Consider the following 18461-nt stretch of genomic DNA (forward strand, 5'->3'; position numbering starts at 1 on the left):
TGGAAAGGACAGGCCCCTCCCTCGGCTGGTGCGGCTGCTGTGGAGAGCTGGTCCCGCCGGGAACAGCGGTGGAGGTGTTGCCTCGGCGAGAGGTGGACTGGTCACCCGCCGTTCGTTCGTTCGTTTAAAGTTTCCCTGCACATATAGTGCAGGCCGGGCCATACATTAGCCCGGTCAGTGGTGTATGGACTGATTAAAAAACAGTAAGTGGGGAGGACAGGACCTGGGGAATGCCCAGCACACACGTCCTGTCTCCTGACTGGCTTTGTGGTGTGTGTGGTCGGTCACCCGCTGTTGTTGTTGTTTAAGATTTCCCCTTCGTTTAAATGGAAGGGGCCGGGCCATATGTTAGCCCAGTCAGTGATGTAAGCATAGATAAGGAAGTGATGAAGACTGCGGGAGCAGTCTCTTGACTATAAAAAAAACTATATATGCACATATATACACACATGTGTATATATATATATGCATATGCACACGCACTCACAACACACTCGTACAGGGACACTCACACACACAGACACTCTTGCATATCATCGATATGCTCGTTAGGTGGGAGGAGGTGCAGAGCGCACCGCCTCAGTCAGGGCTGAGAGTGGGGCCGTGGCTACAACGTATGCTGCAGCATGACGTAGAGAGTTGATGGGTCTGGCTGCTTCGTGATTTCTGGGAGTGTCTGGATTAGGAAGAGGTCGTTTCCTGATGTGGGATGTGGCTGGGCATCTGAGCAGATAGTGCAGGAGGGGGTAGAGTGGAGCCTCGTGGCAGTGTTCACATTCAGATTCGGGGGCGTTGACATCTTGAACCATTTCACTGTAACACTTATAGCCCAGACGAAGGCGGTGTATACGATTAAGCATTGTAAGGTTGGATCTAGCAGTGATGGGCAGTGATTTATAGCGAGTGGCAAGTGAGTACCATCTAGCCGAGGGGGAACCCAGTTCAACGTATAGGCGGTGGTCTGCTTTATTTAATATGGCTGCCCTGGTCTTAATGGCATGCTTGACTTGGCGTAGGCTCGTTGAGATTGCAAAGTCAATGTTGGGGTTTTCTAGGGCTTGATTTGCTATGCGGTCCGCCTTTTCGTTGCCTGCAATGCCTACATGACTAGGGATCCAATTGATGGTAACAGATCCCCCAGCATTGCGGATAGCTTGGGTGGTGGAGAGAATGTTGTTTAATAGGTGAATGTTGTCTTTATGATCGTTTTGGCGAAGGGTGTGAATGGCCGAAGCCGAGTCTGTATGGATGATAGTGGGAGCTGTTGGACTGTGTTCCAGTGCGTCATAGAGGGCAGCTGAGATAGCTGCCAGTTCAGCCTGAAGGGTGGAGGCACCGTCTGTGACTCGAAAGCCGACTGATCGGCTCCCGCACACGAAGGCTGCTCCGGCTTTGATTGATGCAACCGAACCGTCAGTGTAGTAGGTGATGGACTCTGGGGCTGTGAGGGCAGCAATTTGTTGGAGGCCCTCTTGGCGCAACAATGAGGTTGGTGTTTGACTTTTGGGTAGTGTATGTCTGAGAATGAGCTTGAGTAGAGGCGGACTCCATGGAGGCTGCGGGCTGTAATTGATGACAGTCGTGTCGTGGGCCTGTGACATGAAGTCATCTAGCTCATAGGTGTGGATTGCTTGAGCTATATTATGAACCCAGCTGTCTGTTAGGAGGTCTGGATGAAGGCTGGCTGCCGCTGTAAGCCGTGGCAGGAGGGGAGGGAGGAAGCATTGTGAATTAGTTTGGCTGCCAGGCCCGCCACCCTTGCTTGTATGCGAAGGTGTAGGGATTCAAGATCGCATTCTATGCGGAGATTGCACAGTCTAGTCCACATGGGTGAACCAGTCATGATACGCATGGCATTGTTCTGGATAACTTCCAGTTTGGCTAATTGAGGTTCATTGAGGGATGGAAGTACTGGCGCCGCATAGTCCACTATTGCTCGTATGGCTTGGATGTAAAATAAACGGAGGACTCTGTACGAGGCTCCCTTTCCCTTTCCTGCCAAGGATCGCAGGGCATTAAGGCGGAGTTTAGTTCGTTCTCGGAGGTGGTTAACCTCCGACCGGAATGAAAGTTTGGAGTCGAAGATGACTCCCAAGTACTTGTGGGTGGTAACATAGTCAATGGCTGTGTGGCCGAGGTGAAGAGTATCTTTAGGGGGGTTTATGAGGAAGGGAAGAGCCTTGGTCTTAGTCGGGTTGATTTTGAGTCCCAGCTCAGTACACTTGAGGTGGAGTTTTGTTAGAGCCCTTTGGGCTTTTGCATGGTATGGGCCTCCATGGACAACCAGTGTTATATCATCAGCATAACAGAGGAGGCGGGCTCCAGGGCCGAGGTCCACCTGTAGGAGGCAGTTGATGAGGGCGTTGAAAAGCGTGGGGCTGAGAATGCTGCCCTGCGGGGTTCCGTTTATGTGACAGTGCTCTGATGAGGTGTGTCCCTGAAATTGTACCGCTGCCCGTCGGCCCTGAAAGAAATTCTCGAGCCAGCACAGGAGGCGTCCCTTGACTCCCCTGCTTGCCAGGGTTGCCAGGATGGCCTCCGGGCATGCCAGCTCGAAAGCCTTTTCTAAGTCAATGAAAATGGCCAGGCCTTTTCCTCCACGTAACTCCGAGAGGAAGGAGCTCAGGCACTCAGCCGTCCCCCTACCTCTGGTGTAAGCAAAGATGTGGCTGTGGGGTGAGGGCAGAATCCAGCTGAGGCGCCTGAGCACCATCCTCTCGGCAGTTTTACTCAAGCAACTGAGAAGGGAGATAGGTCTAAAGGATCTGGGAACAGGCGGTTTGGGGATGGGGTGAATGGTGGCAGTCTTCCATTGCTCAGGGAGTTTCCCCATGGACCAGGAGTGGTTTAGTAGATCAAGAAAGGCGGATCTTGCTGTGGGCCCAGCATGGTTGAGCATGGAATAGGTGATACCATCTGGGCCCGGGGCAGTGTCGGTGCTTGTTTTCAAGGCTTGATCAAGCTCGTGTGTAGTGAATATATGATCAGAGGCAGATGGGGTGGCCTTGCAGATGTTGATCAGATCCGTCCTGGTTTGGTGTAGGGCTTCTTGTTTGCTTCTGGTGTCTTCGGGAAGCTGTGTGGGTGAGGTCCTCTGGGCGAATGTTGCTGCCAGCCTTTCAGCCTCTCCCTGTGGGTCGGGGTGAGACGGGGGACGAGGTGGCTGAGGATTGGAAATGGCTCTTAATTTTTTCCAAATACTCCCCAGTCGTGATTGAGCCCCAAGGGACTGACACCACTCCAGCCACTTTCGCTCCTTAATGTCGGATTTTTCCCCTGTAGAATGCCTGATGACAGCCTGGAGGTAGGCGAGGCTGTTAGCTGTGGGGTTGGCTCGATGGATCTTTTTAGCTCTATTAAGGCGTCTGTTTAGTTCCTTTACCCTATCACAGTAAAACCAATGGTCGGTATGGTAAGCCTTTGGGGGAGCGGTTTTTGGGATGGTGGAGCCTGCTGCTGCACTGAAGGCATCTGTGAGGAGGGTGGCATGTTCCTCCAGATTAACTGGAGCGTTAAATGCTGCTGTCTCTTCCAGTGTGGTAGTGAATTTAGGCCAGTCTGCCCTCTTAGTATTCCATCGTGGTGGCGGCCCAGTAGGCGTGGGGAGTGGGGCAACCTTGATGGTGGTTAGGATAGCATGGTGGTCTGACGTAAGGGTGGGATGGAGCCTCCAGGTAGTGAGGGGGCTAGGCCGGAAGTCACAAACGTGTGGTCTAGTCTGCCTCCACGGACGTGTGTTGGGGTGGCTGGGTCATTAAGGAGTATGAGCTCTGGCACCTCCTCCAGTAGTGCAGAGACATGGCATCCAGCAGCATTCGTGGGGGATCTAGAGCCTAAGCTGGGATGATGGGCATTTAGATCGCCACCAATGAAGAGCTGGTTGGTGGTGGAGAGAGTGGCAACCTCCCCAAGGTTAATGTCAGCTGTAGGGTGACGGTAAATATTGTATAATTGTAGGTGACCATCTGCCAGGGTTATGTCAACTCCTTGTACCTCAACACCTTCGCCACAGTCTGGTGGCGGATCAATAGCTGTGGCAGGAATATGGCTCCGAACGAGTATGGCACAGCCTCTGGGGCCGCCTGGAGTGCTGGGGAGGAGGAAGGTGGTGAAGCCTCGCAATTGGAGTTGCCTGTTTGGTTTTAGGAGTGTTTCTTGGAGGAGGAGGACGTCTAAATGGTCTCTATGGGCTGCCTCTTCTAGTAGGAGGCGTTTGGGAGTAATCCCATAGACGTTCCACTGTAAAATGTGGAGTGCTTGTGTGTGTGTGTGTTGTCTGTGAGGAAATGTGTGTGTTAGTCGTCCATGTCTGTGTGCGTTGGGATGGGGGATCGTGATCTCCTCCTGTGTGTGTTGGTGTCCGTGTGTGGTGGTGCTGGTGACAGCTGGTGTGCTGTGTCTTGCTGTATGTCTGTGGTGTTGGCATGGCTGCGTGACTGTTGGTGAGGGGTTCGTAGGCGGTCTTGAGACTGTTTGCGTGAACGTGAGCGGCTCTGACGTTCCTCTTTTCCCTTCTGTTTGCTGTGTTGTGTGTGAGTAGGAGCTGTGGGAGGGGTTGTGGGTGGCGGTGGCATCTCTGTTTGTGTTGGCTGTGGGCTGTGTGCAAACCGGTCCAGGGATTTGTGTACGAACGAGTGAATTCCCTCTGGGCTGGGGATAGGCATGCCTAGCTCCTTTCCCATCCATGTGGTGATATGGTCGGCTATTTGCTGAGCAAAGCAGGCCAGTTGGTCCCTGTTCAGAATGACATATCCTGGAGGTAGTATGGGAGCTGGTGGAGTTTGCGTGGCGGCATCTGGCACTGTTTGAGTCGAGATGGTGTTGACTGTCGGACGTGTTGGTGGAGGCGGTTGTGCTGTGGTGTGTGATGTGGCAGTGGGAGTGGGTCTGGATGGAGGTGGTGGAACTGCTGGAGGTGTCTGTTTGCTTGGAGGTAGAGGGCAACTCTTCTGGGGCCGGTGGTTGCCGTATTGTGGACTGTGGTGTGCGTTGTTGTCCCCATGTGAAGGTCCCTGGTGGTGCTGGTGTCACTGTGGTCCTTGCCTGGAGCCAACGGTGCTCTCTCACTATGCCCTTCTGCACTAGGTCTTTGCGAGCTGGGCATAGTTTGTTCCAGGCATGGTGAGGGAGCTGGCAGTTGGGGCATTTTGGCTGAACCGGCTGCTTGGCCTTTAACTTGGTGATGCACTCCTCTGTGGCATGACGACCGCTGCACACAGCGCATGTTGGGGGGCGAGTGCATCGTGACTGGTGGTGCCCGTAGCGCTGGCAATTGAAGCACCTGAGAGGTTCTGGGGTGTATGGGCGGATAGTGTAGGTGCCCCATGACTGTAGGTCGAGTGCTGTTGGGATGGGGCCTCTGAGGGTGACTAGCACCTGCCTGGTGGGGGCTCCCCTACCTCGCATCTCGTGGCTTCCTCCACTTGGATATTGTTTTTTATGGCTTGCAGGGGAAAATTTGTCGGGTAATTTTGGAGGATAACTTTTCTGGTGGACAGGTTAGGGTCAAGTTTTTCAGGCTGATGGGTTTGCCTGCCACAGAGGTGAGAGAGTCTAAGGCACAAAAGGTGTCTTTATCGAGAGGAACCAGAATCGTGTTTTGGTTCCGTGTTGCCTCCAATTTAAATTTGAGATGAGGCATCTCTGTCTCCAAGGCGATCACAGTGTCATAAGGGGTGGGGAAGGCATCATTGTTGGTGATTAGGAACGCAGGAGGCTTGGAGGGGGAAGAGGGGGTGTACTGGTAGTGTTAGGAGGCTGAGGAATGTGCTGGGAAGATGAACGTGTGTTCGTGGGTGTGGAGTGGCGGTCTGTATTGCAGGAGGATGTGGCTGGCTCATCAGCAAGGTTGGTAAGTCTTTTACTATTTTTCTTTCTCTGTACCACTGTGAAGCCGTCATCATCAGTCATCGTATCTGTGGTCGTGGTGGCAGGGGCCTGGGTAGCATCTGTTTTGGAAGTTAAGGTGTCAGGAGGAGTTGACTTGGCGTCCTTGCTGGAGAGGTCTGAGTCAGTGGGAGAGTCATCTTCAGTATCCATATGCAGGAAGAGATCGTCAGCACCATATTCTGGCCCTGTTAGTCGTGGCCTTTTGCAGTGGGACTTAGGCTTGGTGCCTGTAGGTGCTGGAGGTGAACTCGAGTCACCACTTGGGTCAGGATCAAGTGCAGGATCCGGGCGCACTCATGGTAAAAAAAAAAAAAAACAAAAAAAAAAAAAAAAGGCTCATATATATATATGTATCTGTAAGATATATATATATATGTACTGGAGTATTTATTTATTTAAATGTTATTCCATTCCTCTTCCTAGCATACACACATGTACATACTCATACACACATGTATACCTAAAATATACACGAATATATGAGCATGAACCAATGTATATACCTTAAAAGAGCAACGAAAGAAACAAGAAAATAAATAAATTATCAGCTGCTAATCCGGCGGTTCCCTACAGTGCCGGGGGCCTAAACTCCCCGCCCTCTAAAGGGCGCCGCGAGAGTACCCCAACACTGCCCCGTGAGGGACTTACCTAACCCTAGCCCTAACAGAAAGCCTACCCTTGCCGCCTCCTATAACCAGGCCTCTAAGGCCCCCCTTCATGGAAATACCCTACGGTATCCCTTCAGGGTTCGGCGTCGTACTACGGCAGGGACTCTAAGTGGCAGCCGGAAAAACAGCTGATAACACAAAAAAAACACAAGAGCACACAAGACTGGTGAAAAGCACCGGATCTCGTAAACGAGAGAGAAAAACAGACTGTAAAAGTCTAGGGAGAGTTCTAGCCACTGTTCAGGATCTGGGGAAGAGATGTTCACGCTACGAGAGCTGGGCCAGAACTGAAGAGCAGGATGGGTCACCCGCCCGCGACCTTCCCTTAAATACCCGTCTTCCCGATCCGGCCCCATCCCACCCGCGAATGGGAACGAGGCAGAAGCCGGGCTGCGATCGGGCAGCAATCACATATAAGGATTTCAGCGAGCGCGTCCCCCATGTCGACTCAGTCTCTCGCTCGCTCCCGCACCGTGCACATAGTAGTAGTAATACCGTCTGACTCGTCAGCGACGCCATGCCACCCAAGACCTCCGGAAAGGCTGCTAAGAAGGCTGGCAAGGCCCAGAAGGCCATTGCCAAGGGAGACAAGAAGAAGAAGCGTAGGAGGAAGGAGAGCTACAGCATCTACATCTACAAAGTGCTCAAGCAGGTCCACCCTGACACCGGCGTTTCCTCCAAGGCGATGTCTATCATGAACTCTTTCGTGAATGACATCTTCGAGCGCATTGCTGCAGAGGCCTCACGCCTGGCACACTACAACAAGCGTTCAACCATCACCAGCCGGGAGATCCAGACGGCCGTCAGGCTGCTCCTCCCTGGCGAGCTGGCCAAGCACGCCGTGTCTGAAGGCACCAAGGCTGTCACCAAGTACACCTCCTCAAAGTAGAGAGGTTACACTCTTGGCCATTTCAACATTTCCGGCTCCAATCGGAGCCACAAGATTTTCGATAAAAAGGGGAAAGACAGACTTACAAATTATCCTCTCAGGAACTCTGGTTTACCGACCTTTTTCTTCTCTCTCTCTCTCTCTCTCTCTCTCTCTCTCTCTTTCTTTCTTTTATCCCTTCATGTCTTTCTTTCTTTCTTTCTTCCTTTTTTTCCCTTCATGTCTTTCTTTCTTTCTTTTCCGCAACGGTGGTTTGGGATGGGCACAATCGAAATGTTTTCAACTAGGGTTGGGGGTTAAAACAATAGAGTCAAAACAAAAGAGTAAACATGGGCGTGCGCGCCTTCTTCATCTGGAGAACCAACAACAACAACGCACCGTCGCCCCAAGAAGTGACGGCACAGTTTCAGATTGCTTCGGTCACGCTCCACTCCCATACGTTCTATGAAAACAGTGAATATAAGGTAAACATTCAATGCCTTCATCACGTCATGCCAAATAACGTATTTATTATATCGTGAAAATAAGGATGTAAGATGAATAACAGGAGGCAGTGATATATTAGATGGTAACACTTAGTTATCTTTCCCGATTTGAATGAATGTGAAATGTATTAACTTCGCGCGCGGTGGCCAGTACGCCTATAACTCCCGGTCACTGTGTGTGTGTGTGTGTGTGTGTGTGTGTGTGTGTTTTTAATAAACTCTAATCTCCTGCTCAACAGAAAATGCTTAGTTGGAAGTTTTGAACTCAATGATTTGTTTATGAACCTCTCCATTTTATTACTCTTGCGAATCGATTATCCACTGAGGATATCAGACACTGACAGAAGGTAGCATTCTCCAAGGAGCTCCGACTCTAATGTACGGTAGTTTTTTTTTTTTTTTTTTTTTTTTTTTTTTTTTTTTTTCCCCACCGATAGCCCTCTGTCTTATATGAAATAATCCGGAGATTTTTCTTCATGGGAAACTGGCCAAAGGCAGTGTAATAACTGCATGTCCTTGAGTGAATGTTATCTCCTTTCGTGCGTGTTGATCGAAACATTTAAAATAGCTTACTGGCTTACGCCTCCTTCCCTCTTTCTGTCGTCGTCCATGGAGACATTGGAAACGGACCTAAATGACTTGAAATTATTCCCTAGTATTGTCAGGGAAAATTATTTTATAACTAATAATTAATCATTCCCCATGTTCATTAAAGCTCCCTTTTGTTCAGTCTTACGCTACCCAAAAATCACTGCCTGTTACCATGCTAGATTTGAACTCCACAACATAATTATTCCCGACTCTCCCTGAGCGACAATTGTGAAATATCAATTAGTTCCGTTTACGAATTCCTATTATCGTAACTAACCAACTGCTTCCTACAATAATTTGGAAATATACAGATAACTGGACATGGATTTTTTTTTTTTTTTTTTACATATTAGGTTTCACCTCGTTCAGATATAAGGAAGAGTATGGACACTATCGCTGACCGAAAACTTCTGGATACTCCGCCGGCACTTCTTAGGCCGACCGTACCAACCAAACTCACTCAACAGGCGTACAGTAAATACGGGCATGACATCGTATCATGCATATTCATGTCAGTCTACAATCTGTACGTACATACACCAACACATGTGCACAAATACATTTATACTGTATACGCAGTGACCTACACATGTACGTACACACTGTCATGCTCACATACACACAAGCCCTCATACGTCCATACACACAGACATACATGCTCACAGAGACACACACATACGTACAGTATAAACATACAACCTACATACATACATACATACACACGCTCAACTGCAGGTAAAAATCGATGGGTTCAGGTTCGTTCTCTCTCTCTCTCTCTCTCTCTCTCTCTCTCTCTCTCTCAGTATATTAACTGAAGGATTTACCGTGCGTTCGTGGCCACTGTCAAACCTACGCCCTAGTCCCTCGCACCTCATCCGCACTCTCACTGCCACCATAGGAAGACTGACCCTAGAGGACCATCGGCTCTGGGTCACGGAGGGCTCTTGCTCTGCAAAATGGTATGCTACTGCCACGTCGTATTCCCTCCTGTTGCCCCCCCAAGGACTTCCTAACTTTATTGTAGTCCGACTTCGAAGATTGCGTCTTGGGTTTCCTTGCTACAAGCAAATTGTGGGTATGGAGCCAGACCCGTGTGAACATTGCTTGGCCAGCTGTGAGGAGCCCCTTCTTCATTATCTTCTGGACTGCCCAGCCACCACCAGGCTCAGGTCTGGGCTCGACTCGGCCCTAGCCCGATCTGGTGATGTCTTTAGGGACGCTGCTGGCATTGTTGCCCATGCTCCATTAAATATATTACTTAGTATGGTCAGGGATTACCCTCCACCTCGCTAAAGCAAGTTCGCGCAAGTAGTGCGCACCTCTGACGGGCTCTCTGTTTGCCCGTGTCCCAGGAAACTGGGACGAATATCCCACAAAACAAAACAAAAAAGCGGGGTCGTCATCACTGTTGGTGCTGGGAGCGGAGCGGACACTCACCACCACCACTACTACTACTACTACTACTACTACTACTACTACTACTGGGTCTGAGCAGCAGCTGTAGACACTATGACTGGTCGAGGCAAAGGCGGCAAGGGTCTGGGCAAGGGAGGCGCCAAGCGACACCGCAAGGTGCTTCGTGACAACATCCAGGGCATCACCAAGCCTGCCATCCGTCGTCTGGCTCGTCGTGGTGGCGTGAAGCGTATCTCGGGCCTGATCTACGAGGAGACCCGCGGTGTTCTCAAGGTGTTCCTCGAGAACGTGATTCGCGATGCTGTCACCTACACTGAGCACGCCAAGCGCAAGACCGTGACCGCGATGGACGTGGTGTACGCCCTGAAGCGACAAGGGCGCACCCTTTACGGCTTCGGCGGTTAAGAGGGTGCGTGCCTAACTGCATGGCACTATTCCACCTGGCCACGGCAAAGCACACAACAACAACAACCCCCGGACCTCTTTTAGAGGTCCACACCTAATTTCTGTGAAAGAGAATGAATGAAGGCATAGTAGTCTAGGTAAATGCAGACGTTGAGCTGGTTAGCTAGCACCAAATTTTTTTTTTTTTTTTTATAATGTAACGGAAATGAAGACATGTAATGCAACCCAACCAACTCTTTACCACACCTAACATAACCTACCTGAACCATACCAAACCTCCCTCTCTCTCTCTCTCTCTCTCTCTCTCTCTCTCTCTGGCAGTTATAAAAAAAATGGGGGGGGGGTTAGGCAACTGTCAATTTGGCTTCTACATCTTCTAATTTTTATGGACGTATGCATACATGCACATACATTATCACTTATCGTGCTGGGCCATTGCTTTCTCTGTCCCTCTCATCTAACCCCTCCCCCCCCCTATTTCAGGAAAGCTTTCTCCATACCTATCAGGGCAATTTCCATCCTGTTGCGAGAGCATCTCCTCTGCTGTGCTCCGGGAGTCGCCTCCATAAATCGTGAAGGCAAATCCCACTATTCCAAGGTATTTCTGCCTTCATATGCACGAGCAGCAAACTTGAAGGATGCACCTAGAGAATAGAAGACACAGTCAGTCACGTCAGTGAGGCACCACCCACACAGTGCATGATATGAATGCCTAAGTGTTAGACAGACAGAATGTCTGCATATGAACAAGTTATCCCTTGAATTTGTCGCTGTCACGGCCGTTTTCTCTAAGTGCCAAAACCCACCAATCACCCATCGTACAAGCATTGCATCAACCGCCATACAACCACTGAGGCCTGAAATCAAATTTAAATGGATCCGGTTGGTACTTGCAACAACAACAACAACAATGACGTATAGAAAAGGGGGGGAAAGGAAGGAAGGTAAAGAATGATTGTGTATATGTGTGATGAGTGTAATGCAACCAGGACGTCGACAACACGTGGTGGCAGGAACTAGGCCTTAGTTTTAATCTCCCGGCCTTACTGAGAGATCACTTCCTGGTTGCATTGTGTAAGGTGCATGTTTTTTTTTTTTTTTTTTTTTTTTTTTTTTTTTAAATAGTAGGAGAGGAAGAATTTAGACTAAGAGAAAGAGTGTCGGGGCTTAACCCAACGTGCGTGTGTTTGGTGTTGGGGAGGGGGGGTGGGGTCTCGCACGTGCACAGTGTTGTTACTTAAGGGAGGGAGGAGTGAGTCGCTACGGCTTTCTCGGCCAAGCATTGGCTTATTGGCTGCCTCTCAGGTTCATCTGATTTTTCCGGCTCCGGAGCCTGGGATAGGATGGTAGGATAGGGGTGTTAGGGTAAGGTGTTGTAGCCCTAGGGGGCTTGGGTAGGGGATTAAGGAAAGGGGAGGGGTGGAGGAAGGTGGTTATCTTGATGGGGTGGTCAAGGTCGGGGTCTGGGGTGCTGGATATGAGGATGGCGTGTGAATGCGTGGCTGCCGTGATTTGATAGTGGGTGTAGGGGTGGTTTAAGTTTAAAAATGAGTTGCTGGGTGTGAATTAATTAATGAAAGGGTCAATAATAAATAAATTAGTGGTAATTAAGTAAAGAATGGGGTGGGTGGAGGTCTTGCGTCAGGGTGGAAGAGGTTGGCTAGAGGTCGTGTGGGGGGTGTGATCCGGGTGAAAAAGTCGATGAAGTCAGTGTGAACGTCGGTGAGTTTGGTGATTTGTTTTTGTTGTAGGTGGTGAAGGTAAGTGTTGATGGGTGGAATGTTGGCGCGTTCATGAGAGTGTATGTTGGTGATAAAATCATCCCACCGTATGCTCAGTGCCCAACGTATGGCTTTATTTTGAACTTTCTGTAAATTTAGAATGTTGCTTTTGGCCGAAAGAGATAGGCTTAATGGTGAATACGTGAGCAGTGGTCTGATCAGTGCTTTATACAAATGAAATTTAGTTGATGGTGTTGCACTACGGAATCGGTATATTTGTGTTAATGCAGTGCCAGCCACGCCTGCCTTGCCTCGTATGTGATGATGAAATTTGAAGTTTTTATCGTATGTAAGACCAAGTACGGTGCAAGTATTCCTAATGGGAATGGGAACGCGATCGGGGTCACGCGAATTTAGAAAAAGTGGGCGGGGGTTGGCTGATTTAATACGAAAATATGTTACTGTGCATTTCAAGGGATGCGCTTGAATCCGCCACTTCTGCTCCCATCGTGCAATTCGATCCAGCTCTACGCTCGCTTTGTTCGTAATTCCGTCAATTGTCGTTGATCGTACAAGTTGAGTAATGTCGTCTGCGTATTGAATGGTGAGTGAATCGTCATGTAGTGGGGTGGGGATGTCATTTGTGTACAGTGTGTAGAGGGTGGGTGCAAGGACGGAGCCCTGAGGTACACCTGCGTGAAGCTGGAAAAAGTCTGAGTAATTATTTTTAAATTTAATGCGCATTGTGCGGTTGTCTAGAAAATTGCAAAGTAGTTTTTTAATGAGTGAAGGAAAGTTGAATTGTTCGCAGATTTTGTACTTCAGGCCTGCGTGCCAAACAGAGTCAAATGCACGTTTTACGTCACGAGTAATAAGGGCTGTCTTGTATGCATTGCGGATGTTTTGGTTGATATGTAAGTAATTGGTGATGATGTTTAGGGCGTCCTGTGTGGATCGTCTAGGTCTGAAACCAAACTGTCTGGGGGAAAGAAGGTTTTCGTCTTCTAAGTATTGCCGTAATCTAATGTTGATGATTCGTTCGAAAGTTTTTCCTAACACTTCTAGTAAACTAATGGGCCTGAAGTTTAAAGGGTCTGTTGTTGTCTTGTCTTTTTTAGGGATTAGAGTAGCTGTCGCGGTCTTAAACGAGTCCGGAAAGTAGCCGGATGCCAAGGCAGCGTTGTATAAGTGTGTAAGTGCATTTATGAATGTGTCTGGGAGGTGTTTGAGTATGTGATGTCCGATGCCTGTGGCACCCGGCGCCTTCTTTGGAGTTCTAGCGAGCATAGACTTGACTTCTTCGACTAGTATGGGAGCAGTGAGGGGGTTATGTATGTCTAGATTATTTATGTGTATGTTTGCGTCTGGTGTGATATGTTCGTGGATAGTGTGAAGGTGTTGTTCTATATGTCTTATGTGACGTGTTGCGGCAGGATGAGGAGGGTTAGGGTGGTATACTTGTTGCCATGCGTTTTTAAATGTGTTTGTGATTTCCCTGGGATCTGTGATTTCTCTGTTGTTAACAATTAATTTTCTTACTCTAGGTAAGTTACAGCCCTTGAGTCGGCGAATGTGTTTCCAGAATTCCCAGGGTTTAGTTTTCCTGTGTTGTTGTGCAGTTTGTATGAGGCGTCGCCAGTGTGCATTGTGGTCGGATTCAAGGCTATTGATTACATGTGTCCGAAGATGTGATAGGTCGAACCGTACTTGGCCTAAGTTGTTTTTGTTTAGTTCAAACCGACGACGGTAACACACTAGGAGTCGTTGTGTTCGTATGGATGGTATGAATGTGTGTATAGGTATGTGTGTGGTTGTAGGTATGGTAATGTTGGCAGTGTTAAGTATGCAGGTGTGTAGATATTTACATTGTTCTTCTATGTCAGTGTGGTGTTTTCCCTCATAGTCAGTGGTGTATTCTTGTTCTGAAAGGGTTTGTGTAAAGGCATCCCAGTCTGCATGTAGGTAGTCATAGTGTGGTGTACTGGGGATCAGGATCGGGTTGGTGGAGATGGACATTATGATGGGGATATGATCAGACCCAGACATGGGGCCTGGGGTGATGTGATGATGAAAAATGTTAAATGATCTGTTGGTGAAGATGAGATCTGGCTTACCTGATCCCCTAGGTGTAAATGTTGTGAGAAAATCAGGTCCTAGGAAATTTAATCTTTTGTGTTGGTATATGGTGAACATTTGTCTTCCATGATTGTTGGTTGTGTTGTGTTGGAATGTCCCGTGTTGTGCATTTAGGTCTGAAATGAATAGTGTTGGTGCAGTGTTGTTGAAGAGTCTGTTTATGTCTGTGAAGGGGATGCCAGTGTTGGGTCTGGTGTATGTGGTGGAGACTATGAGGGGGCCAAGAGTAGTGTGTGTTTTGACTGCAAGGAAATGTCTGTGTGTCCATGTTGTGATGAAGTCGTGTTTAATTGTGCCTTTAATCATGATAGCGACTCCGTCGTGTGGACCTTCGTCGGTTTGAAGTGTAGTGTAGCCATAGTGTTTGATTTTTCTGGTGTTGTTGGTGCAAGTGCTGTTGAGTAATATTATGTCTGGGTCGTGTTCGTGAATGAGTTGAGTAAGTAGGTGCCTGTTTGCGTAATAGTGTCTAATGTTAAACTGGATGATTTTAAGCATGATGGTGATCGTGTTGAACTGAATCTGAATGGGCTATGTATGTGGTATTTGTGGGTGAGGCAGGGGAGAAGGATGGGGTTCTCTTTTTGGGAGAGGGGGCACTGCGTTTTCTGGAGCGTGATTGATGTGTGTGAACTGAAGGGGGGAGGGAGGAGGGGGATTCGGGAGAGTCAGCCGCCTTGCGTTTGCAAGAGACACTGCGATCTCGATCGCAGGTGAGGGGGGTGGTTGGGGTAGGTGGAGGGGGCATGGGGTTAGGTTGGTTAGGGGTTGTGCTGGTGGAGGGAGATGGGGTTGGGGGCTGGGTGGTTTGGTTAGGATGACGTGAATCAGCAGGAGGGGAGGGATGGTGAGGGGGGGAAGATGGGAGTTGTTTTGAGGATGTAGGAGTGGGATGAGGTTTAGGGTGAGTGGGTGTGGTGGGTGGGTTGGAAGTGCAGGGAGATGACGAATGAGAGGTGGAGGGGATGGGAGGGGCTGAGGTAGGAGGGACTGAGGTGTTGCCAGTTTGCTGTGAAGGGGGGGTGAAGATGTGGGGTGATTTCTTGGCTGTGTGCCATGAAGGGGGGATGACAATGGTGGACATATTGTTGGCGGCTAGAGCATCATTGATAAGGGATGCAAAGGGCACATCAGAATACAGGGCTTGGGCTAGGGCGGACATGACAACTGCGGTAACGTTGGGGGGGAAGGGTGAAATGGAAGATGGACTGGGGGGGGTGGTGTTGGTGGGTGTTGGATGAGTGGTGGGTGCATGAGTTTGGGGCTGTGAGTTCTGAGTGGCTTGGGCATATGACATGGTGGATGAAGTTTGTTGGGGTGCTGTGTATGATTGAGGCGTGTTGATATGCTGTGCAGGCTGGCTGTTAGCCCTTACGTCCTTTAGTAGATTTTTTCTAATAGGGCAGTTTCCGGCGATTGCAATGTGTCCTTCGCCACAGTTAATACATTTAGTAGTAGTGCTAGTGCAGTTTGTATGAAAATGTCCTTGGGCAGAGCACTTTGAGCATATTTGAGTTTTTTTGCATGAACGAGTTGGATGCCCATATTGATAACATCTAAAGCATTGAGCAAGATCAAACCACTGTTCGAGTCTAAGGTTGCTGGGTGGGATGATTGTATTGAACGCTTTGACACCGTGTGAATGAAGTTTCTGTACCTCATGAGGTGAAGCACAGAGAATCTTGATGTTATTTGAATTGTCAAAGCGAACAATGTGGGTGGCGTGAATGTCGTTTTTCAGGGACAGTTCAGTCATGAGGTCATCATCGGTGTGTCTAAGAACATATTTGGTAACATTCCGGGCAATTATTGTACAGGCAGCTTTTAGCTCAGGAGTTGAGATCAGCTCATATCCAGCCTGGGAGTATTTGGGCAGGTTACTGGGGGAGAGGTATGAATCAAGATGAGCCTGAGAGGCCAAGGTGATCTTAATGACTTTGTCTTTTGCACTAGAAAAAAGGTTGACAAAGGGAGTTTCCGTGATGCAAAAAAAGGTCTGACCAGGGTCTGAAGGCAGGGAGGGGAGGGTACATTTAAACTTAACTGAGAAAGCCATCATTAATCAAGGGGGAGGGAGGGGGAGAGTGTAGCGCATGACGTTAATAAAAGAGGGGGAAGAAACCAATCACCACACTTTTGCACAGATCCTGGGGTGCAATGGGTGTGCAGGATGAGGTGTTGGCGCCGTTACCCTGATCACTAAACTTGTTGTGAGAGCAGGGTGGTTCCAGATTGTTAGGACCGAGGTCCTAACCAATCTATCACCAGCAAGATTGGAAGGAAGTAGGAGAACAAAAGGCCGAGTCTCTCAGGTGCACGGCTATATCTCCTGGACCCCCGACTACTGTTATGGCCGTGGCCCCAACAAGGTAGTGGGGGGGTCCCGGAAGTATCTCCGAATTCACAAAAGAGCAGGGGTTAGTAATATAAGAGAAATTAGAAGAAGACAGGAAAAGAGGTAGGAGGAATGATGAGTAAATTTATTATGAGGTGATGAATGGGTGAAGTTATGAAATGAGGTGATAAGTGGGCGGGTAGCACATGCCGACAAAGTCGTTAGCAGCTGATAAGGCAGGGAGTCACAGAGTGAGAGTTGAGCGAGCGAGCGGTCGAGACACGCGTGCTTTTGGCTGGGCGTCGTCACCAAGTGATGGTACTTGCACGACCGCTAGTGCATTATATAGAAGAGGTGGTCGACAAGGTGGCTGACACTCGCCTCCCAACAGCTTCACTAAGCAGGCCTACACCGGAGCTCGCAGTTCGATGGCTGCTGCTGCTGCTGCTGATGATGATGATGATGATGATGATTATTATTATTATTAATCTTGATGATGATGATGATGATGAATGAATGAATGGATGGATGGATGAATAGATAGATGATGATGTTTTTTTTTTTTTTTTTTTTTTATAGGAACTAGTTGTTGTAATACTACTCCTAATGACGAGAGAAATGAATGAATAGTATTTTCTTAATTATTCCTCTTATCTGGGGGTGTTAAATCCACCATGGTCGTCACCACAGGGATAATATAATATTATATATATATATATATATATATATATATATATATATATATATATATATATATATATATATATATATATATATATATATATTATATCTATATATATACTGTGGAATACATCACCATATCCTCTGTCACTGAACGACTTTGTCCATTCCTTCGATGGTGGGAGAACAGCCATCATCACCACCTATGTCTTCATTCATCCACCAGGCCAGGCAGTTATTTAGGAGGCATAATTATACAGTACAGTATTATGTAGGTGCAGTTGGGAACGGGACAAGACGCTATGTAGTAGTGGGAATATTATTATTATTATTATTATTATTATTATTATTAATCGACCTTCACTGATGTCAGTAGCTTCTTACATGCAACCGAACGTAAATATATAGCCACAGACACATGCCAGCATTCAACACATACCACATTCTACGCACATACATACAGACAGACAGACACATACATTACAGTCTACCAACACATTCATCCATACACAAAGATGATGATGATGATGATGATGTTGAGCAAAGTCTATTCTCTCTCAAGAAACGAATGTGGCTCCTAAAGGAGCCGATGGAGGTGAAGAAGAAGAAGGATTTCTTGGAAGTGTTTACTTCTTCTCCGTCTTCTTGGGGAGCAACACAGCCTGGATGTTAGGCAGGACACCTCCCTGGGCGATGGTGACGCCAGAGAGGAGCTTGTTGAGCTCCTCGTCATTGCGGATAGCCAACTGCAGGTGACGGGGAATGATACGAGTCTTCTTGTTGTCACGGGCTGCGTTGCCAGCCAGCTCAAGCACTTCAGCTGCTAGGTACTCCATGACTGCAGCCAAGTAGACGGGGGCACCAGCACCCACACGCTCGGCGTAATTGCCTTTACGAAGGAGACGGTGGATCCTGCCGACGGGGAACTGGAGCCCAGCCCTGCTAGATCGGGACTTGGACTTTCCCTTCACCTTGCCTCCCTTGCCACGTCCGGACATGGTAGTAGTAGTAGTATCGTCTTCTTCGTCGTCGCTGGAGGAGTAGGAAGACCTTCAGGAGAAGACTAATGCGTCACCCGCCGTTCGTTCGTTCGTTCAAAGATTTTCCCCCCCTGTAGAGGGGACCGGGCCATATATTAGCCCAGTTGGTGGGTTATGGGCTGAGAGTAATTGTTCAGTCTTATTTTTTTTTTTTTTTTTTTTTTTATAAATATTAAGTTGGAGGGGGAGTGCTGCGCACTACTTC

The 18461-nt window shown here is 48.4% G+C and overlaps 4 protein-coding genes across 4 annotated transcripts; 2 read left to right on the forward strand and 2 right to left on the reverse strand.

The window, feature by feature from the left end:
- Window positions 1–548: 548 nt before the first annotated feature.
- LOC145389458 (uncharacterized) lies at window positions 549–1601 on the reverse strand. Its single transcript, XM_080264753.1, has one exon. The coding sequence runs from the start codon at window positions 1599–1601 to the stop codon at window positions 549–551; it is 1053 nt and encodes a 350-aa protein (XP_080120879.1).
- Window positions 1602–7074: 5473 nt separating this feature from the next.
- On the forward strand, window positions 7075–7446 carry LOC145418901 (histone H2B). Its single transcript, XM_080287159.1, has one exon. It carries the CDS (start codon window positions 7075–7077, stop codon window positions 7444–7446), a length of 372 nt encoding a protein of 123 aa, XP_080143285.1.
- Window positions 7447–10031: 2585 nt separating this feature from the next.
- On the forward strand, window positions 10032–10343 carry LOC145418984 (histone H4). The gene has a single exon (XM_080287235.1). The coding sequence runs from the start codon at window positions 10032–10034 to the stop codon at window positions 10341–10343; it is 312 nt and encodes a 103-aa protein (XP_080143361.1).
- A 7499-nt stretch (window positions 10344–17842) lies between these two features.
- LOC145418961 (histone H2A) lies at window positions 17843–18214 on the reverse strand. Its single transcript, XM_080287212.1, has one exon. The coding sequence runs from the start codon at window positions 18212–18214 to the stop codon at window positions 17843–17845; it is 372 nt and encodes a 123-aa protein (XP_080143338.1).
- Window positions 18215–18461: the final 247 nt, after the last annotated feature.

This window comes from Coenobita brevimanus, chromosome 117 (assembly GCF_032717465.1).
Source record: "Coenobita brevimanus isolate Jiangsu-jjx chromosome 117, ASM3271746v2, whole genome shotgun sequence".
NCBI classification, from domain to species: Eukaryota; Metazoa; Arthropoda; class Malacostraca; order Decapoda; family Coenobitidae; genus Coenobita; species Coenobita brevimanus.